The sequence below is a fragment of the Triturus cristatus genome, chromosome 7, assembly GCF_964204655.1.
Source record: "Triturus cristatus chromosome 7, aTriCri1.1, whole genome shotgun sequence".
In the NCBI taxonomy this organism is placed as follows: Eukaryota; Metazoa; Chordata; class Amphibia; order Caudata; family Salamandridae; genus Triturus; species Triturus cristatus.
This window is the reverse complement of record NC_140590.1, coordinates 317,132,478-317,152,831: the sequence shown is the minus strand read 5'-3', so window position 1 is coordinate 317,152,831 and position 20,354 is coordinate 317,132,478. Positions and strand designations below refer to the sequence as shown.

At 47.4% G+C, this 20,354-nt stretch overlaps 1 protein-coding gene across 7 annotated transcripts in view; it reads right to left on the bottom strand.

Annotated features, from left to right (window-relative positions):
- PPP6R1 (protein phosphatase 6 regulatory subunit 1) overlaps positions 1 to 20,354 on the bottom strand; it is a 1,096,922-nt gene that overhangs the window by 770,612 nt on the left and 305,956 nt on the right. For all 7 annotated transcript variants that reach the window (XM_085616386.1, XM_085616383.1, XM_085616382.1 and 4 more), the window contains exon 10: positions 8,012 to 8,155. In XM_085616386.1, coding sequence (XP_085472512.1) covers positions 8,012 to 8,155 — 144 coding nt within the window. The remainder of the gene's footprint in view (positions 1 to 8,011; positions 8,156 to 20,354) is intronic.

Below are 20,354 nucleotides of genomic sequence, written 5' to 3'. Positions count from 1 at the left end.
CACAAGAACACTATCGTATTGCCTGGCACTATGTACAAGGCCTACACGTACATTGTGCAAATGTGTGTTATTTTCGTCCATATGGTGACACAGGTATCTGCAGTACACAAATAATGGCAGCCTGGTCCCAATCTTAGCCCAAGTGAAGGATGCCTTTTTCTATAGATAAACATCTGTTTCAGTGTGTAGTCAGAGGAGGCACTTCTGCTTACATCGAGAGGTCTCTACAGGCTGATGCTTTTTCCCAGCAGCTGACTAACATCTAGCTGAGGGGTGGCCAGCTCGTGAGCAAGACGGGGTCCTACATTCTTAGCCACCAGGTAATAGGATTGGATCATGAGGAAGGGGATTTTCGGCAGAACATACACATACACCCTAGACACGCAGGTTAGGGTTCACACAGTAGGAGTTCCTACTGATTTCGTGGAAACTACCCAACAATGTTAGTTCATTGAAGCCAAGATTACATAGTGAATCTACTGTATGTTTTTGATCTGCATTTTGACACTTGTGAACATAATCAAAAAGTAACAAAAAAAAGTTTAAAAAGTTTGACATAATTCCTCTCCAACCAATGATTATATACAACAAGGTCGGAAGATTCGATAAACTCACTCTTTATGGGATGCTTTAGTTTATGGAAAACTAAGCTATATTCCAAGTCGGAAGGGATACTTCCCGTTCATGGTCTGTTGGGGAGAAGCTTCACATGTTAAATGCTCGCAGGAGGGGCGATGTATATCATTGGTACACTACATCATTTACTTCATGACAGATCAACCTCAAATGAACTGAACCATTTCTGGATACTAAAATAACTTGCAATTTCCTCCATGCGAGGTTGATGACCAATCTTGTTTCTATGTAGACAAAGCTTCCACTCAGCCCATGGGTGGCCTTGCTAGATTTACTTTTTCAGTGGACATAAATAGCGAAACCCAGTCTCTTTACCAAAACTCTAATCTCTAGGCAGTAATAATGTGTCATGTAGTTCTATTTAGTTTATTTCACACCTTTAAAAATCTAAACACTTGTGTTACTCATCCTTTCATTTCACTGTGTTCTAAAATGCAAGTGCTCAATAAAATGCTTAAAGTGAAACAAATGCTATACCTACGACAGAGCCCACAATCAAAAAAAGATTCTCGTACCCAAAGTTCCATGATTAGTCCAATTTAGCTATCATGGTGTTATGTGAATGTTGCCATTTGTAGAAGATAGCAATGCGAGCTTAGGGTTGTACTTGTCTTTGTGGTTATTGGTTGAAATTTTACAGCACAGTTCAAGAGGGGAATTGTTTCTACAGAGGAAGAAACAAGACCTCCTGTAGAAGGTTTTTCTAGCCCATTTTCTGGAGTTCACTAACAAGTGGCTTACTTTTTGTACTAATCCCAATGATCACCTCCTCAGTTGCTCAGCTACCCGATTGAATGATACCTCTCAAAATTCATTTTCAGAGACTGGGAGAGTAGCAAGACTGCCTTGTGAACATGAACACTATTACGAAATACCTCTTTTTGTATGGGTACCCCGAGGTTCTGAAATTATGCTGCTGGTTTTTCAAGTCTGAGAGTGCATTAAGGCCTGCTAACCAGACCCCAGTGCCCTTACCCTTAAAGAAGTATGTCAAATGTGTTCCTTGGCTCCTACCTAATTTTCCAAGCTAATTTATCTGTAAGTCCCTAGTATATGGTAATCAGGTAATATAAGGTAGAGAGACACCCCAGGAACTGCAGCACTGGTTGTGCCACCCTGGGGGTGACCAGAGTAAAACGAGTCTTGCCACTGCAGTCTGGAAGTGCAGTTTTGAACTGCTATCCCACTGCTATTTAAAAACCATTGCAAAGTCCACTCTCCCCCAGAAACATGTAGAAGCCACCCCTATAGCAGGCCGAGCGAGCTCGAAGGCGTAATGTAGCATATTTCATGCGCAGAACATGTATTCTACACAAAAACTGTTTTTTCTGTGGAAAGACTTGGTCGCTCCATTGGCAAAAGCAGGGATACACGCTGGGGTCGCCTATAAAAAAAAAAAGCTACAACACAAAGAAAGATTTGGTTGAGACCACAACACCAGGTAACTGGTAGTCTAGTGGCGACTGGATTTCAGCTAGACCGGAGAGGACCTTGTGGGACGTTAAACTCGGTGTCCAGGACCAACTGATTACCTTCGTGGACTGAGGAGTCCCTGCAGGAAGACCCCGATAGATCACGTCGCATCCTAAAGCATCTTCAAGCATCCTTTAACCAATGCATCATGACCACTTCTATAGGAACTATTGAAAGGGGATAAAGTGACTGGAACTGCTGGAAGCCTGCTTCTTCTGAGATGATAACTGTTTGAGGGCCTTGCTGGTCCCCCTGACTGGCTCCCTGCCAGAGTAGGTCACCGCAAATAACTAACCGACTGCATTACAACTTGTCCAACTTTTTGCTCAAAAACTATCCAAGTGTCAAATTCGTAGAATTTTCCAATGCTTGTTTGCAGTTGAATGAAATGATGCAATTAACTATACCTAGTATATTCTACATATCTGGAACCACCCTCCTGTGGATCTTTTTCGTTGTGGTGTCTAAAACAAACAAAAATAGTCATTTTTTAATATATTGGAGCCAGATTTCTTTGGTGTTTTGTCGATTCCTTCAATTGTTTAGGTTACGTTTAAAGGCTTTAGACCTGTTCCTTTGTGTAAGTAAGCCTTGCTACTTAGAGCCACAGATACCAAGGGATGAGCTAAAGTTTTGACAAACGAAACCTAATGGTCCGAAAGACCTTGCACAGTGTATTATACGGTGAGGTCCACATCCACATCATAGAATACACCGATTTCCTCAAAAACACCATTTAATTGCACCCCGAAATCCACCTACATTCATTCCTTTCCTACATCTGGACTACCTCTACATTCCTTTGCACTTATGCGGGGGCTAGCTGGCCTCTAAAACAAAGTAGACAGCACAGCTGCCAGACATTTGTTGCTTCTCCGGGGGATAGCGAGAATCTGCCCCTTAAATAATCTGTAAATCAGTCTCAAAGTGTCTGCATTGCAGACCGAACAATGCGAACATCAGAGTCGGATGTAGAAGGAAGGCTACTTGCTGGCAGTTTTTTTAGGTCGAGCCTATAGCAGCGCGCATGCGCTGCTCTGGCGAGACTTATAGTAAGGGGCTTTCAAAAGCTCACCACATGCTCGTGCGTGTGGGGCCTATTGCTTGCGGTTACCCGCACATACGCCATATGTTTTGAATTATTGTGCCCAGACACGGGCGCGATATTTCAAAACATATTGCCTGGTGGTCGCTCTCGCGCCACTCGCGAGATGCTCCGTTGTCATGGCTTATTAAGCGCATCGCTCGCGGGCACTCTTACAGCGCACGCACATGGGCCGCGCACCGCTGCTCCCGCTAGTTTATTTTTTTTGTCTCCCACTTTCCTCTTCTTAAATGTTGGCACTTGGCTTGTGCTAGTTTTCACCTGCACCTGATCTGCTGCTTTCTGCGCCTGGCCGTAATCTGTGATCACCGGGAAGGCGCCGCTGGTTATGGTGCTGTCTGAGCTGGTCGTGCGGCTGAACAATACCGACTACACTGGATGAAGACCGGCCACTGCCTGTTGTTGCTCAAGAGCTCCCTGGAAGGGTTCGTAGGCTCCCAGATGAAAAGCTTCCACCAGTGCCTCCTCACGAGAGCCCCGTGCTTGGCCGTGGGAGGCAGCGCTGCACGGGGCACTGCCGACACAGGGCAGGCAGGCGAGTGTAGCCCAAAGACTGAGTGTTCACGTCACACACAGGTGCGGGAGCCACACCATTACTTGGGGATAATATAGCAAGAGATACAGAGCCCAGACGCACTAAGGTCTGGCGATCTGGGACCACTCTCGGTCGCCCCCTGCGGGCAAATTGCTTCTCAGAAATATAGTGTGAATAACAGGGTGACCACCTGACACGGCAAATTCTGGGCAGGACTGTAAAAATGCAGGCGAAAGAATCAAAATCCGGGAAAAATTATGACTTTTAAGGACACAACCGAGGAGATGGACATTCCCTAGCCTTTATCAGTGTATTTTATTTCAGACGAGAGACAGCCAAAATGAAGTCATTTTGGCTTCAAAAGCCAGGAGTCTCCCTGCTGAATTGGGTCTATTGGCATGGATGCTAGGACACAACCTCTACCAGAATCTACCCAAACTTGAAAAGAAAGTCCAAGTAACATTTTGATTACGTTTGTAAACATTTTAAACCCCATGGTAAACAGTTTTGGAAACATTAGGGGAAAGTGACCTAGTCACAATTTGTTAGTTAAGACAAGTTGAATAAAAACATCTGGTTCACCTCACCCTCCATCAGACAGCACACCAAAAAAAAAAAAACAAGTATTGGCATAGCCAATAGGTCTCGCCTTTGGGACCTTATAAGTGTTTAGCCATGCAACAGTTGATGTTGCACCAAGGATATTGTGCTGGATAATTGAACACTTATAAGGTCCCAAAGGCGAGACCTATTGGCTATGCCAATGCTTGTTATACACTGGCATTGAAAGTTACGTCAACGTTGTGTACTTTGATGTTGATGGTACGGATCTCGATTTGCAAGAGTCTTTTATGATCTCCTATGTGCAGTCTAAGAGGGAGCCGAAGAACCTCATCCCTCAGCCCTCCAGATGTTTGGGAACAGTCCTTTACTTCGATACTTCATGGCTTCTGCTCTTGGAGCACAGACCTAATATTTTTCTCTGTTCTTAGGTGTCCTGCAAGGAACAGAAATTGTCTGAGAAAAAAAAGACCTTCTTTCAGAGTGTGTAAGCCTGTGGAGAGACTATATACAGTGATTTCATCCTTTTCAGTCTTCTTCCAAGAGAATGGCAGTTCACGAAAACCAAAGACATCCCGTAGAAAAGGTGGAAAATGCATACAATTTTTTTTTTTTTTTTTAAAGATGGAACATTTTGAAAATCCCTGCTGCTTGTAAATTCTGTGAAATTAAAAAACGGGCAGTTTAAAAAAAAAAAAAAATAGAAAGATATTTCAGGAAAAGTCAAACAAGGCAGCGCCAATGGTGGAAGGATTCTGTTCGCACCAGCTGGAAAAAATATTTAATGTAAGTGTTACTAAAGTCCATCATCAATCAATCAATCAATCAATCAATCAAAGCATTTATATCGCGCACTACACACCCGGAATGGTCTCAAGGCGCTTGGGGAGAGGGGTCTGCTACTGCTCGAACAGCCAGGTCTTGAGCTGTTTCCTGAAGGCGAGGTGGTCCTGGGTCAGCCGCAGGTGGACGGGCAGGGAGTTCCAGGTCTTGGCTGCCAGGTAGGAGAAGGATCTTCCTCCGGCGGTGGCTCTCTGGATGCGAGGCACGACGGTGAGGGCGAGGGTCGCGGATCGTAGCTGGCGGGTGGGCGTGTAGAAGGTCAGGCGGTCGTTGAGGTACCTGGGGCCCAGGTCGTGGAGGGATTTGTGTGCGTGGGTGAGGAGTCTGAACGTGATCCTCTTGTTGACAGGGAGCCAGTGCAGGTCTCTTAGGTGGCTCGAGATGTGGCTGCGTCGGGGGACGTCCAGGATGAGTCGGGCGGAGGCGTTCTGGATATGCTGGAGTCTCTTCTGAAGCTTGGCTGTTCCGGCGTAGAGGGTGTTTCCATAGTCCAATCTGCTGGTGACGAGGGCCTGGGTGACCGTCTTCCTGGTCTCGGTCGGAATCCATTGGAAGATCTTGCGGAGCATGCGGAGTGTGTGGAAGCAAGATGAGACGGCGTTTACTTGTCTGGTCATTGAAAGGGAGGAGTCCAGGATGACGCCCAGGTTGCGTGCGTGGTCTGTTGGCTTGGGTGCGGTGCCTAGGGCCGGGGGCCACCAGGAGTCGTCCCACGCGGAGGGCGATGATCCCAGGACGAGGACTTCTGACTTGTCCGTGTTCAGCTTTAGGCGGCTGTCGTTCATCCATTCGGTGACGTCTTTCATCCCTTTGTGGAGGCTCGCCTTGGCGGTGTCGGGGTCTTTGGTGAGGGAGAGGATCAGCTGGGTGTCATCGGCGTAGGAAATGATGTTCAGGTTGTGATTGCGAGCGATGGCAGCTAGCGGTTTCATGTAGATGTTGAAGAGAGTGGGGCTGAGCGATGATCCTTGCGGGACGCCGCAGATGACTTCGGTGGCTTCTGAGCGGAACGGCGGGAGGCGTACTCTGAGTTCTTCCGGAGAGGTACGAGGTGATCCAGTCCAGGGCCTTCCCTTGGATGCCGGTGTCCTTGAGGCGTTGGACTAGGGTGCGGTGGCAGACAGTGTCGAATGCAGCGGAGAGGTCTAGGAGGATGAGTGCCGCAGTTTCACCGTTGTCGAGCAGGGCTCGGATGTCGTCAGTGGCTGCGATGAGTGCGGTCTCGGTGCTGTGGTTGGCTCTGAATCCGGACTGCGATGGGTCGAGGGATCCGTTAGTCTCTAGGAAGGTGGCCAGTTGCTTGTTGACGACTTTTTCGAGGACTTTGGCCGGGAAGGGAAGGAGCGAGATGGGGCGGAAGTTCTTGAGGTCGGTCGGGTCCGCTGTAGGTTTCTTCAGTAGTGCGCTGAGCTCGGCGTGCTTCCAGCTTTCCGGGAAGGTGGCTGTGTTGAGTGAGGTGTTGATGATGTCTCGGAGGTGGGGTGCGATGGTGGGGGCTGCCTTGTTGAAGACGTGGTGGGGGCACGGGTCGGTCGGAGATCCGGAGTGGATGGTGTTCATTGTGCTGGTCGTGTCCTCGTGGGTGACCTCGTTCCATGTATGGAGGATGGCGGCTGGGTACGTAGGTTCGATCGATGGGTTCGGTGGTTGGGCGCTGAAGCCGTTGTGGATGTCGGCGATCTTGCGGTGGAAGTACGAGGCGAGGGAGTCACAGAGGTCCTGTGAGGGGGTGATGTCGTTGTTGCCGGTGCTGGGGTTTGAGAATTCCTTGACGATGTTGAAGAGCTCCTTGCTGTCATGGGCGTTCTTGTCTAGACGTTCCTTCAGAGATTTCTTCTTGGTGGTGCGGATGAGCTGGTGATGTCTGCGGGTAGCGAGTTTGAGGGTGGTCATGTTGTCGGTGGTCTTGTCGAGGAGCCAGGCCTTCTCGAGGGTGCGGCAGGCCTTCTTGGAGTCCTTGAGTTCGTCGGTGAACCAGGGGGCCTTCTTGCTTCTGGGCCTGGTGAGAGGGTCCTTCAGTGGGGCGAGGGCGTCATGGGATACTGGTTCTGTGTTCTAATTTCTTGTGTCTGTGACAGTTTTCATACTCATGAAGCTGCATTTCGTCTAGCAAAATTAGCCTATTTTACCTTAAAATGAGGGGGTGGGAATGTAAATGTTCGACGCTTACTTGTTAATGTAAAGAAGGCTTTAACAAGAGGGACTAGATGATGGGTCTAGTTGGTGGTCAAACTCTGCATTTATTAGCCTCAGGATTTACTGAGCACAGTTGTGCCCAGTGAGCACTAAGTACAAGGCCTGCTCTTTGGCCAGGCCATGCATTTAGGCGCTGTACTTGGCACACCTACAAAACATGGTCTGGGGCCATACTCCAAGAGCAGAGGACAAATCCTGCATACAAGATACCGTTCCGACAGCATACTGGTCAAGGCCCTCAGCTGTGCCAGATAGGCCGCAGTTTAGAACCTGTGAATAAGCACTCCTTTCTCAAAACAGCACTGGAAGTTTACAGGATGTCAGTCAACTCCTGGGCAATCCACTTGGCACAACAAACTACCTCTTCCAATATGGCTTACTGTGCAGTAAAGTAGTCACTGTGTATAAACTGACCAACCCAAAGACCATTGTAAACTCACAACAGAAGCTTAAGAATCTCATGCCTGGTTGAGTTCTCATTAATAGAAACACTTCAAACACATGCGCTATTTTTCATTTACACAAGTGGGGATACAAAAACAGTTTGTGTGTCTTTATTAACCAAGAGTTCCAAAAGCTATATTTGTGAATTAGGGCAAAAGTAAGTTTTCCTGACTTTAGTGCTACCTTCAACAGTCCCCGCCTCTTCAAAGTGCACTTACATGTTTGACAAGATGGCCCTCCTTCTCAGCCACAGGTGTGTTCTCATCAGACTCCATAGCTGGTGCCATGTTTAGAATGGTACTAACACAGACTTCTACTTGTGAATGAAGGAAGTTGTTGTACACGTATTGAAAATACAAGTCCTAGAATGATAAAGTTAATTGGAGAAAAGAAAACTGCATTATTGTTTCAGAGACAAAATATTAAAATTACAACCAACTAGTTGTGTCACAGTTTTTCTTCAGAATACCATCATGCTAGGTTTTTATATTAATAAACAAATCTGCCCATAATACAGGAAAAAAGCATAAAACATTAAAAACTTTAGTTGTGAATTAACGCTTTTTGGTTGCAAACAAGGGGGCTCCGTTACCTTCTAGAATACCAAACATGCTGTGCAATAAATTCTTGCTGCTTCCTCTGTGGTTCTTGAGCACGCGTCCAGCAAGTCCTTGCACGCACTAAACTGTCTGGGGTCGTACTAAAGGCTGTCTGATGCCTCCCCACACTCTGACCAGAGTGAATTCCTTTTGCTACTGATTCTGAATATAATGGAGTCAAACGTACTAGCCCCTGTAGAGCTGCAATCTGGGAAGTAGAGGTAACAGTGGAGAGTTTCCCCTTCCCAACACGGATCTGCACAGGGAATCGGAAAGTAGGATAGACTACCACTAGACATACAGGGATCACACTGACCATACCTGAATAGGGCTTGAAGCGCGTTAATAAGCAGGCATTCTCAGCCTTTCAGCTCTCTACAGGCATGGTTATCAGGGGGTCAGCTTCGAGAGGTCACTCCCCAGGACCCTGAAAGCTTATTGGACTGCAGGAATGAAATCAGAGGGGATGCAGCATGTACAAGGTCCAATGTAGCACCCAATACAAAAAAAAGAAAGCACAGAAGAGCTGTCATAGGAAAGGGGAGACTCTCCCCATGCAAACTCTGCACCTACCAGAGAGCTTCCTGCTTGGAGATGGCCTTTGGAATCTTATCTGAAAGCACAAGCTCTCTCATTAGACAGATTTCATTCTTGGGGAATGACCCTTGGCACTAGCAACAGATTCTACCAAATGCACTAGGGTGAGTACAGGAGAGAAGTCTGAATATGACACGGGAGATTGGTTACACATAGACTACAAATGGACTGTGGATGCAGCCCCTTTTGACAGAGCCGCAAATCCTCTCACCCTCCCTTGAAATCCATCAATCAATCAATCAGGATGAATCAAGCATGGCTAATCACCCAATAGGGTATCGAGGCGCTTGCAGACCCCAGAGGCTTATTCAAACAGCCAGGCCATGAGGGCCATTCGGAATTACAGAACTCATTGCTTCGATGTGGAAGGAGGAGCGTTCTCCACTTCTGCTTCGGTAGACGCGGGGAGTATGGGCAAGTGAAAGAGCGAAGGAGAGCAGAAATCTCAATGGTTGGTGTTTTGCTTACGGCCATCTGAAGGAATGAATAACGCCAGGCTACACTCCGGGTTATTGTGCACTAGCTAGGGTGGATAGTCTTCATCATTATGAGCTAGTTTCAATAGAACTTGCACGTTTAAAGGTCTGTCTATGGCTATCATAACACACGCTCCTTTCACATGCTCATAATTTGGGCATTGGATTACGCCAACCTATTCGTATAGCTAGACTGGGAATATAAATTTGCAGCAAGAGAACAGATGCCTGGCTACAGCTTTTGTTCAAGAGAATTCTTACAACCAGGTTTCAACCCCATTGGATTGGTTGCTGCCTTCTATTGAGAGTGCCCTGAAGAAGACCTATGTTTAAAAGGACAAAACGCGTTGGCTGATGGTTCGTTTTATGAACTGAATAAAGAAGAAAAGACAATACATCTTGCAGTTGCAGCCATTTCCTGCATTGAACTATGATTCTTCAATATCCATGGACAATTGCTTATGGACTTTGACTAGCAGTGGTGCAATTCCAATCTAGTTTCTTTGTTCTAAAAGCCCCTTGTGAGGGGTGATGCTTCTGGACAGGGGGCACATTTGGATTTCTTTGTATCTAAATAGCAGTGGTAATTTACGGTACAGGTGCTGCATATGTTGCTTTGTGGTCCACTGTCGAAATCTCAAGTTTCTGAAAAGTTCTGGCAGTGGTTATTGTAGTCGTGCCCTTGATTGTGTATAGCCTTGTGTGCATGGGTCAGCAGCATGAATTGACATCTCTTCTGTACGGGGAGCCAGTGGAGTTTCCTGAGGTGGGGTGTGATAAGACTTCGTTGGGAGAGGCCAAAGATGAGTCTGGCAGCGTTCTGTATAGTCTGAAGTCTCGGTGGAAGGTGTGCGGTGATTCCTACATAGAGGACATTCCTGTAGTCCAGTCGACTGGTGATGAGGGATTGTAGCATGGTGCGTTTCGTGTGTATGGGTAGCCACTCCAAGATCTTATGTAGCATGTGCAGAGTGAGGAAGCATGCAGAGGAGATAGCACTGATCTGTGATTTCATGGTGAGCTTGTGGTCAATGATTATTACAAGGTTTTTGGTGTGGTTGAAGGGAGTGGGTACGGGTCCTAGGCCACCAGGATCCGTTCCATGTGTTGCTGCTGTTGACAAAGATCAGTCTTTAAGTCTTGTCTATGTTCAGCTGCAGGCAGTTGCTTTTCATCCAGTCAGCGACGGATGTCATGCATCTGTGGAAGTTGGTTCTGGTGGTGGTGTGGTCATCGGTGAGCGAGAGGATGAGTTGGGTGTAGTCTGCGTAGGAAATTATGCTGAGCGCGTGGGATTAGATGATGTTGGCCAGCGGGGTCATATATGCGTTAAAGAGAACAGGGTTGAGGGATGATCCCTGGGGGACACCGCAGGTGTCTCATTGGGTTCAGAGTTGAAAGGTGGGAGATGGATCCTCTGGGTTCTTCCGGTGAGGAAGGTGGTGATCCATCTGAGCTTTTCCCTTTGGACGCTGATGTGGTGGAGCATTTCTATCAGTGTGTGGTGGGGTACGGTGTTGAAGGCTGCCGAGAGGTCAAGGAGTTTCAAAGCTGCTGTTTCTCCTCCATCAAGGAGGGTTCAGATGCCATTGGTGGCTGCAATCAGGGTGGTTTTGGTGCTGTGAAAGCCGGACTGAGAGGAGTAGAGTAGCTGGTTCTGCTCGAGGCGTGTCATGAGTTCACTGTTGATGATCTTTTCCAGTACCTTCACTCGGAATGGGAGCAGGGAGATTGTCCGATAGTTTTTTTTAGTTCGCTGGGGTCAGTTGAGGTTTTTTTTTGAGTAGTGGTCTGACTTTGGCGTATTACCAAGCGTTGGGAAATTTTGCGGTGGTGATAGAGGTGTTGAGTAGGGTGGTGAGTTCTTGGCCGATCCTTTGGTTTCCAAGGTTGAAGTTGTGGTGCGGGCATGGGTCTGGGGGAGCTCCTCAGGAGATGGATTTCATGGTGGAGGTGGTGTCCTGGAGGAAGAGGATGTTCCAGGTGGTTAGTGTGTGGTTCCTGTTGGTTATGATGGCGGAGTATGGTGTCGAAAAAGTCTGCAGGTGTGGTACAAAGTTTCTGCATATTCTTTTAGAAGAAGTGGGCAAGGTTGTCGCACAGCTCTGCAAGGGTGTGATGTTTTAGCTGGCAGCCAGGTTGGCGAATTCCTTAACAATGTTGAATAATACCTTGATGTTGTTGGCGCTGGGTACGATGTGTGTGGCAATAACTGTCTTCTTTGTTACCCTCAGCAGGTAGAGGCTGAGGAAGGTCTTGAAGGCAGCCCGGTCAGAAGTGTCCTTGCTGGTGCGCAATGTCCTCTCCAACTGTTTGCTGTCTCGTTTCCCTGTTCTGAGTTATTGGGTGTATCAGCCGGCCTTTCAGAGGATTTTCTTTGGATGTTGTTCTTGATGGGGATGATGCGGTCTGCGCAGTTGGTGATCAGGTGCTGACGTTTTTCACTCCCTGTTCACGGTTGCTGGTGGTAGCTTGGTTGGAGGTGTTAAGGGTATGAGCCCAGCTGGTCTCCGGGATCATATTCCACCTGCGGTGGGGGGCGTTGGTCATCCTGCGTGTGGCAGTGCAGGTGCTGGAGATGCTGAAGTGGATGATGGAGTGATCGGTCCATGTGAATTCTTTGGGAGGTGAAAATGGATCCAGCGTTTTTCTTACGGTGTGTTTAGGGTCGTGGACGATCTGGATCAATCTGAGGCTGTTCATATCGTCAAGGAGGTGTGTGGTGTTTGTCATTGGGGTCTATGTGGAAATTTAGGTCGCTGAGGAAGATGCAGTCCTTGGGATCGCAAGCTAGGGGTGCAATGAAGTCTGCAATGGTGTTGCAGAAGCTGGAACGAGGGGCTGGTATGCGAGGGTGCCTCTGATGGTTGTCTTGTCTGTCTGGAGCTTAACGTGGAGATGTTCCATAGGGGTGGTGGTGGGGTCAGTAGTGGTGGTGGTATGGGTCTCAGTGAGGAAGACCAGGTCAGTGCGAGGGTGGCAATGCGGTCCCATAATTCAGTGGAATACTTGCTTAGCGAGCATGTGTTGAGAAGGGCGCATGGTACTTGGTGTTTTTGTTTAGGTGGAATCTGTGGTGAGTTTGGGGTGGGGCTGGTGTGTAAGCAGTGGTAGGTGAAGTGGCAGTGGGTACAGGTGAAAGGTCCTACTGTGGAGCGTGGGTCGCGTGGTGGCAGTGTGTTGTGGCTTCCCTGGCTGAGGATGTAGAGCTCAGCGATGGTGCGTCTTCGGGGGTAGGAGGGCCAGGGGTCGGAGCGCTGTCCTACGGCCCACCAGACACCAGAGAATACCAACGAAAAAGAACTAAGTGAAGGACTAGTTCCTCCGCATCTATTGGTATAAAGCCCACTACACTAACTTATGGGCACATAATTTGTTAAGGGTTGTAGGTGTACATCTTTTTCAATAGTGTAGCGTAACATGGTTTTATAGAAAAAAAAAAGTTATCACCCGACTTAAAGTCCTTAATGATCTAGCATTATTTAGATAGCAACATTTGAAAGATTAAGGGGACAGACTACACGAGTAAAGAACTGTACAAAGTAGGCTAGGGCATGGGGATTTACTTTGAGAGAAATACCAAAGAGACTCCCATCCTTTTTATATCACCGAAACTTACACGTGAATGTCCATTACAAAAGAGAGCAAACAGTGATGAAGCGGGTCCCATACTGTGGGTGAGATTTTGACTATCTTTTAATTAATATGTCCAGCATTACCAAGTCATCATACACCACAGATGAATAGCGGTCATGTAGAGATTCCAGAATAGCGAATAGTACAGTAGTACTGTAGTAATGATCCAACTTTTAGTGAGGGTATGCTACATTTTTTTCAACGTTTCCTCTCACTCCCTTTTATGTATTGCAGGTTACATCCTGGGTGCCACATAGCAATTAGTGCAATGTCCACTACTTCACAACATATGAGGGTCAATATTTCAACTATATTGATATCTTTACAAAAATGTCTTTGCTACCGATGTTTAAGGCTACACCATATATATATATATATATATAGATATATATATATATAGATATATATATATATAGATATATATATATATATAGATATATAGATATATATATATATATATTTTTTTTTTTTATTTTTTTTTTTTTATTGTATTGGACTTCATATTGAGCTTTCCATATCACTTCGAAAGCTTAAAACCCATTTTGGATTGTGAAGTAGATGGACAAGTTACTTACCTTCGTTAACACCTTATCTGGTAGAGACATGATCTAGCCGCAGATTCCTTACCTTTGAACTTCCAATCGTCAGGCTGGATCCAGAAGATTTTTGATAGTAGTACACCTGCGCTCTGATAGATGGTGTTGGTCGACTCAGTGTGACATTGTAGGCATCGGGTTCATCGTCGTTGTGACGACCGCGTCGACTACATAGGCGCCACCCCAGCACTCATGTGAAAAATACTGATGACTTTCCATGTCAGAAGCACATAGCCATGAAGTGACTGACTGTGGCGTGCCAAAAGACAACTAGGTCCCAGAAGAACAGCCCTGACACTAAACCAATCCCCGGGGAGGGTGGGTGTTTTGGTAACGAATCTGAGGCTAGATCATGTCTTTTCCAATTAAGGCGTTACCCAAGGTAAGTAACTGAACCATCTGATAGCGACATCTAGCCGCAGATTCCTTACCTTTGAACTGATACCCAAGCAATACCATCCCCAGAGGAGGGACTGCGGAAAGGTTTCATACCAAGAAGTCTTGCAGGACAGAGCAGCCAAAGAGGTTCGTCCTGCAGACCTGAGAATCCAGGCAGTGGTGTCTGGCAAACGTGTGCAGAGATGCTCACGTGGCCGCTTGGTAGATGTCAGAAACTGGGACACCACTTTTGTGGCTGATTTCGCCCTGGTAGATAGGGCTCTAAGGCCCTCAGGAGGTTGTTTCTTCGCTAAGGCATATTTTTATGCAAAGGATGACCCAGCGTGAAATGGTCCTCTTCTGAACTACTGGCCCATTCTTTGCTCCCATGTACCCAATGAAGAGTTGGCAGTCCTCCAGGAACTCTTATGTACGATCAAGGTAGAACAATAAACCTCTTTTTGGGTTCAGACAATGGAGACACTCTTCTTCCTTGAAAGGATGCCGAGGTGCATAGAAAGTGGGCAGAGTAACCGACTGGGCCAGATAAAAAAGTGCTAGTACCTTTGGCAAAAAAGATGCCCTAGCGAAGAGCACTACTTTGTCTTGAAAGATGGTCAGGTAGGGAGGCTGAGAAAACCGCGCTTGTAGTTCGCTCACCCTCCTGGCAGAAGTTAATTACCACTAAAAAAGGATGTTTTAATAGTGAGCAGCCGGAGGGGACGATTGTGCAGAGGTTCAAAGGGGGCACACATCAAAAAAGCACTGTAGGAAGCTGGCTCTGTATATACTACACCAAAATGAGGTATAGTGTGCATAGAGTCCAGTGGCATCCCAAAAGTAGGCAAAGGTAAAAGTAGATAGCGCCTTACTTTCTATTTGTGGTAGTGTGGGCGAGCAGTAAGGTTTTATCAGAAGGTAGTGTTAAGCATTTTTTGTTTTGGAAGATGTTTTGATTCAAATGTAAACTTAAACCATACAAACCAAATCAAAAATAAAAACAATACAATAATCTCACAAAAGAAAAGGCTCAAGACACAGCAAATATACACATTTGGCATTAGGAATCAATTACAAAAAAAAAAATACGTTATCGTTCCATATTCAAAGCTATTAGGTATCTTAATCGTCTACCCTTAGGGAGAGGGGGAGGACAACAGGAGCGCACAACAAACCCCTACTTTCATTCCATGGATTTCATATTTTGGACCATTTTTGTGGGCACCCCCTACTTTCATAAACCACCCTCTCAGCTTGCATGCACCAGTACATGTCAAACTCCCAATCCTTGTAACGCAGTGGAATTCCACCTCTCCATGTTCTGGCTATATTCCACTTTGCCACCATACATCCCAGTGTAACCCAGATCTTCTCGGTCCGTGACAAGTCTGGGGCGTTCCATATATTAAGGAGACACATCCGGGGGGAGTCATCTATGGTGAAGTTACAAACTCGGGTCATACCAGTGATAACTTTCACCCAATATACTGGCAGGACGGGGCATTAGCCCCCATTGGTGTATGTAGGTGCCATCTAGTCCACAGCCACGTGGGCAAGCACTTGAACCCAGCACACCCATCTTGACCAATACAGAGCTGGTATAATACGTCCGATGCAGCATTTTGAGTTGAAGTCTAAATCGTGATCGGATCGCTACCTCGCGCGTGGATGCCACTCATCGTCATCAAGATCTCCAACCTCATCAGCCCACTTAGCCCACAGTTTATCCTGGGTGTGTGGGGTGTGGTAGAGGATTTTCCGGTAATTATCCAATGATCTATCTTCCAGAGGCGAACAGACCAGTACCTCCGAGTCCTTGGGAATGGCTTTATACAAGGCATTTCTAGCCTGCAAATAACGGAAAGTTTCTCGATCATGCAATCGATAGTCCCTCTTTAGATCAGAAAAAGGAACCACTCCACCCCTCGCCCACAAATCCCCGACTGTAGTAAGACCCATCAAATCCCATCCATCGAATCCCGGTTGCCGGGAGAGCATACCCAAGTGGTTGAATTCCAGCATGGTGGTAACTTGCGTTGTTGTGTCTTTCCACCCCAAAGCCAGTGATGCTTTATGCCATATCTCCACAGTAGTTGACATGGGAGTGAACCTGGGTGCGTAACGTTTGCCCCCGTAAAGTGCTCTAAAATAGGAGCCGGGTAGCATATTGTGCCAGTTCATTCTGTAAGCGGGTCCCGAAATAGGTCGATGAGCCCACTGATTTAAAACAACTAGTTGGGAGGGCCAATTAGAAGACTTGATGTCACGCAGGGCGATGCCACCGTAGTACCAGCTCTTTGTCAACTTAGTACGAGCAATATGTAGTGTTAAGCATTTATTGTACAAACTCAGGCAAGAAATGTCACACTCAAAGACTGAACTCAGACCAATTTGTTTGGATAAAAATATTATTTAGGTATTTTATTTGTAGAACCAAGCCAAGCCTGATGCAGTTAAGTGAAATAATACTATGCAAACTCTTATGCAGTGATTTACAGTTGAATGCAGTTGGTTGATTTACAAGTAAATCAACAGTTCAAAATTACTTTTCAGTTACTTTACAGATAAATGTGCACATTACTTTTTAGATTACTTTAAGTTAATTTTGCTATTCAGGGTGATATGCCTAGATATCCCACTGGGACATTTCTTAGATAAAAGGTAAGTAAGTCTGTTTTTACATAGCTGCAGTCTTTCAATGTTTCATACAAACCAACTCCACACAGAAGAATTTCCAAGGAAAAGCAGTCAATGCAATTGTATGGGAGGAAACAAAGTTATTGGTTTGCAGGCAAGTACTTATTCTTGGGAGTTGGTATTCTGGGGTTAGAACCGGGGTTACACCAGGGTCAAGGATGCACTCTCAAAACACACTCAGCGGCACTATGGCGCCAGGTGCAGAGTGCTGAGGTCCAATGTTATCCAATGGGGGGTAGGAGGACTCCAGTTGGTGGCTGCTCATGCGCGGGCCACAAGGTTGTCGGAGCAAAGCTTCTGGAATTAGGATCTTCTGGAGGTGACCATCGGTTGGAGAGGTAAGTTGTGATGCCTGGGGATGCTGGGACACCGTTGGTTGGGCCACCCAAGGCTGTGGGACGTCTGGTGCAGTGGCGTCTTTAGGCGTCAGGTTTTTCTTACCAGTTCCGGTCGCGGTTGGGGGGGTGGATCCTCCAGAAAAGGTCTGTAGGCGTAGACTGGAGAATCGAGGCAGGTCAGAGATCACCAGATGTCCGGTCGGGATCGCCGGGGAGACCTCTTTTTGGTGTTGGGCCACTCGAACTTGGGCCGTGGGCATCAGATGCAGACCCGCGAATTTGGCCAGTCGGTGGGTGAGCAAATGCGGTGTTCACGGAGAAAAAGACTTGGTTTGGGAAGGTAGGGCAAGACCTCTGGGTTCTTGGGGATGCCAGACACCGGGATTTCGCTGGAGCAGGTTCAAGGTGGGGACAGGCCAGTAGGGCTGGGGCCAAGTAAGTGGGCGTTCTCCACTTCTTAGTTCAGCACGACTTCTTCTGCCCTTATGCTCTTCTGGTTGGATTTTGTCTGAGGAGGCTAAGGTTCAGGGTTGCCCCTAAATACTAAATTTAGGGGTGTTACAGGTAGGTACAGGTCAGAACCAATGGGTCCATTCCTGGGGATGGGTACACACCCTATTATGCCACCTCCCAGTTGGAGGAGGGCATATGCCTCTCTGGTTGGCTGGGTCCCCCCCCATCTGCAAGATAGTGGGAACAGAGTTGTGGTTCACCTCGCCTCCCCGACCCGAGGGGTGGGCTTGGCAAAGATGTGCACACCTTCCTTCCTCACTTGGTTTTCCCAATAATTCTCTGGAGGGGGCCAGTTGCTGGAAGCAGCAAATGGTTATGGTAGCTAACAAAGGCGGCAAGCCTTTGAAGGCAGGCTTCATTGACCCTGCCCATCTTGGGGGAGGAGGATTGGCACCTCGTCCAAGAAAGTGCATTGTTCCAGACCCGAGAGCTGCAGGTTCTCGACGCAGGGGTCCAGAAACACATCTGGTAATGGCAGCTGGCAAGCAGCAACTCAGCCAGGACACTAGAGTTAGGTCTTTTTTCACAAAGGCATCTCCAAGATGCCCTCTCAGTGCATTTTTCATTAAATCCCACACTAGCATCGGTGTGGGTTTAATGTACTGAGAAGATTGATACCAATCTTCCCAGTTTTCAGTAACTCAATTATGGTGCGGTGGAGTTCGTAATGAGAAACTCCCAGCACCATATACTCTTGATGGCATTACTGCACTTACAATGTCTAAGAATTGGTTTACACTGTAGGGATACAGGGCTCACGTACCTGTACCCTCACAACTGGTATAGTGCACCCAGCTAGAGGGGTGGCAGACCTATGCCAGGGCAGTGGGTTGTAGGGATGGCACACGGGGATGTGTGCCATGTCGACTCTTCACTTTGTTTTGCATCAAAAGACACAGCCTGTAATGGCGCTGGGGGTGTGTAAAGGTACACGGCCTCCAAGGGTGACAATAAGTGCTGCAGCCCTTAGAAGCCTTCCCTGCTCACAGTGCCCTTGGTACCTATGGTACCATTTACAAGGGACTGACATGGGCCAAAGAGTGCCGATTGGGTTTTGTATTAATGCAGTTTAGGGAAAGAACATAGGCTCTGGGTACCTGGTTGGCAGGAACCAGGGTACACTCAGTCAAAGTACATCAACAGTTTGGCAAAAAGTGGGGGCAACCATGCAAAAAGAGATCACTTTTGTACAAGTAAGGACCAAATTAAAGTCCCATATGGGCATAATAATAGGCGAAGGGGGAAACATATGGTTAAGCCCCTTCACAAATTTCTGAACAAGAGGCGATTTGAAAAGGGATGGCTGATCTGGCAGCCGAAGAAAAGCAGACAGGGCCGAAAGGTAGCACTTCAGAGTGCCCAGAGAAGAGCCCTGCTGGGCCAATGAGAGAATAAAGAGAAGGACATCTGACAGGGAAGCAGACAAAGGGTCAAGGGACCGTTCTATACAGTTTTTACAATTTCTTTTGCCATCAGCAGGCATATCCATACTTTGTGGCGGGACGCCTGGCTGCCAGAATAACCAGAGACTTCGGAAGAAAGGTCAAAATCTGTTAACTGTTGCCGCTCTATCTCCACGCAAGGAGACAGAGTGGACAGGTTTGGATAGAGGACCCTCCCCTGCTACTGTGACAGAAGATCCTCCCGAAGAGGCAGCCTGAACGGAGGATCGATGCTCATCTGCAGAAGCTCGGGATACCAGACTCTCCGTGCCCAGTCCGGAACTACAAGGAGCCACTGCTGCTCTTCTTGAGCACTCTGGCCAGGAGTGGTATGGGCAGAAAGGAGTATAGGAGCCCTGTGCTCCACTCGTGACGAAAAGTGTTGCTGAGCGAGAACCGCCTTCAAAACTACAAAGGGCAAAACTGCGGACATTGCACGTTCTATTCGTAGGCGAACATATATAACCAAAGCTCTACCCACTGTTAAAAGAGACCATGCGCCTCCTCCAGATGGAGACAGCACTTGTGATCCGCAAGGCACCGGCGACTGAGTTCCTCGGTCTGGGAATCAGCCAGATATTGAACCACCAAGGAAATGCCCTGTTTCAGCCACGTTCAGAGATGCAGGGCCTCTTGACAAAGGGTCCACAACCCCACTCCGCCCGGTTTGTTGTAGTAACACATGGCCATAGTGTTGTCTGTGAACACCTCAACTAGCCTTCCTTTGAGGGATGGTAAAAAGGCTTGCAGTGCCACCCGGATAGCACGAAGCACTAACAGGCTGATTTGGAGCGTCGCTTCCGCCGGAGATCAGAGCCCTCTGATCTCCACCTCTCCCAGATGGCCGCCCCATTCCAGAAGGGATGCATCCGTCACTACAGTGAGATCTGGGTGGGGAAGGGAGAGGGGTCTGTCTCTGACCCCAATTGCTGTTTGTCAGCCACCACTTCAGGTCGTTCACGGTGCCCCCCGATATCTCAATTAGGTCAGTGATATTTCCCAGATGCAGCGCTCATTGGAACTTAAAGTCCCACTGCTGCATTTGCATGTGCCATCTGGCATGGTCCACTAGCAGAATGCTGAGGCCATGAGGCCCAACAGCCTCAGTCATTCTCACCGAAATCCAAGATAGAGTCTGAAACACCTTTATCATAGCTTAAATATCCTGGACTCCCCATTCGGGAGGATAGGCTCAAAACTGCACCATGTCCAGAAACACTCCGATGAAAGGGAGCGTCTGAAAGGGAGTCAGGTGTGACTTAGACACATTGATAGTGAACCCCAGTGAA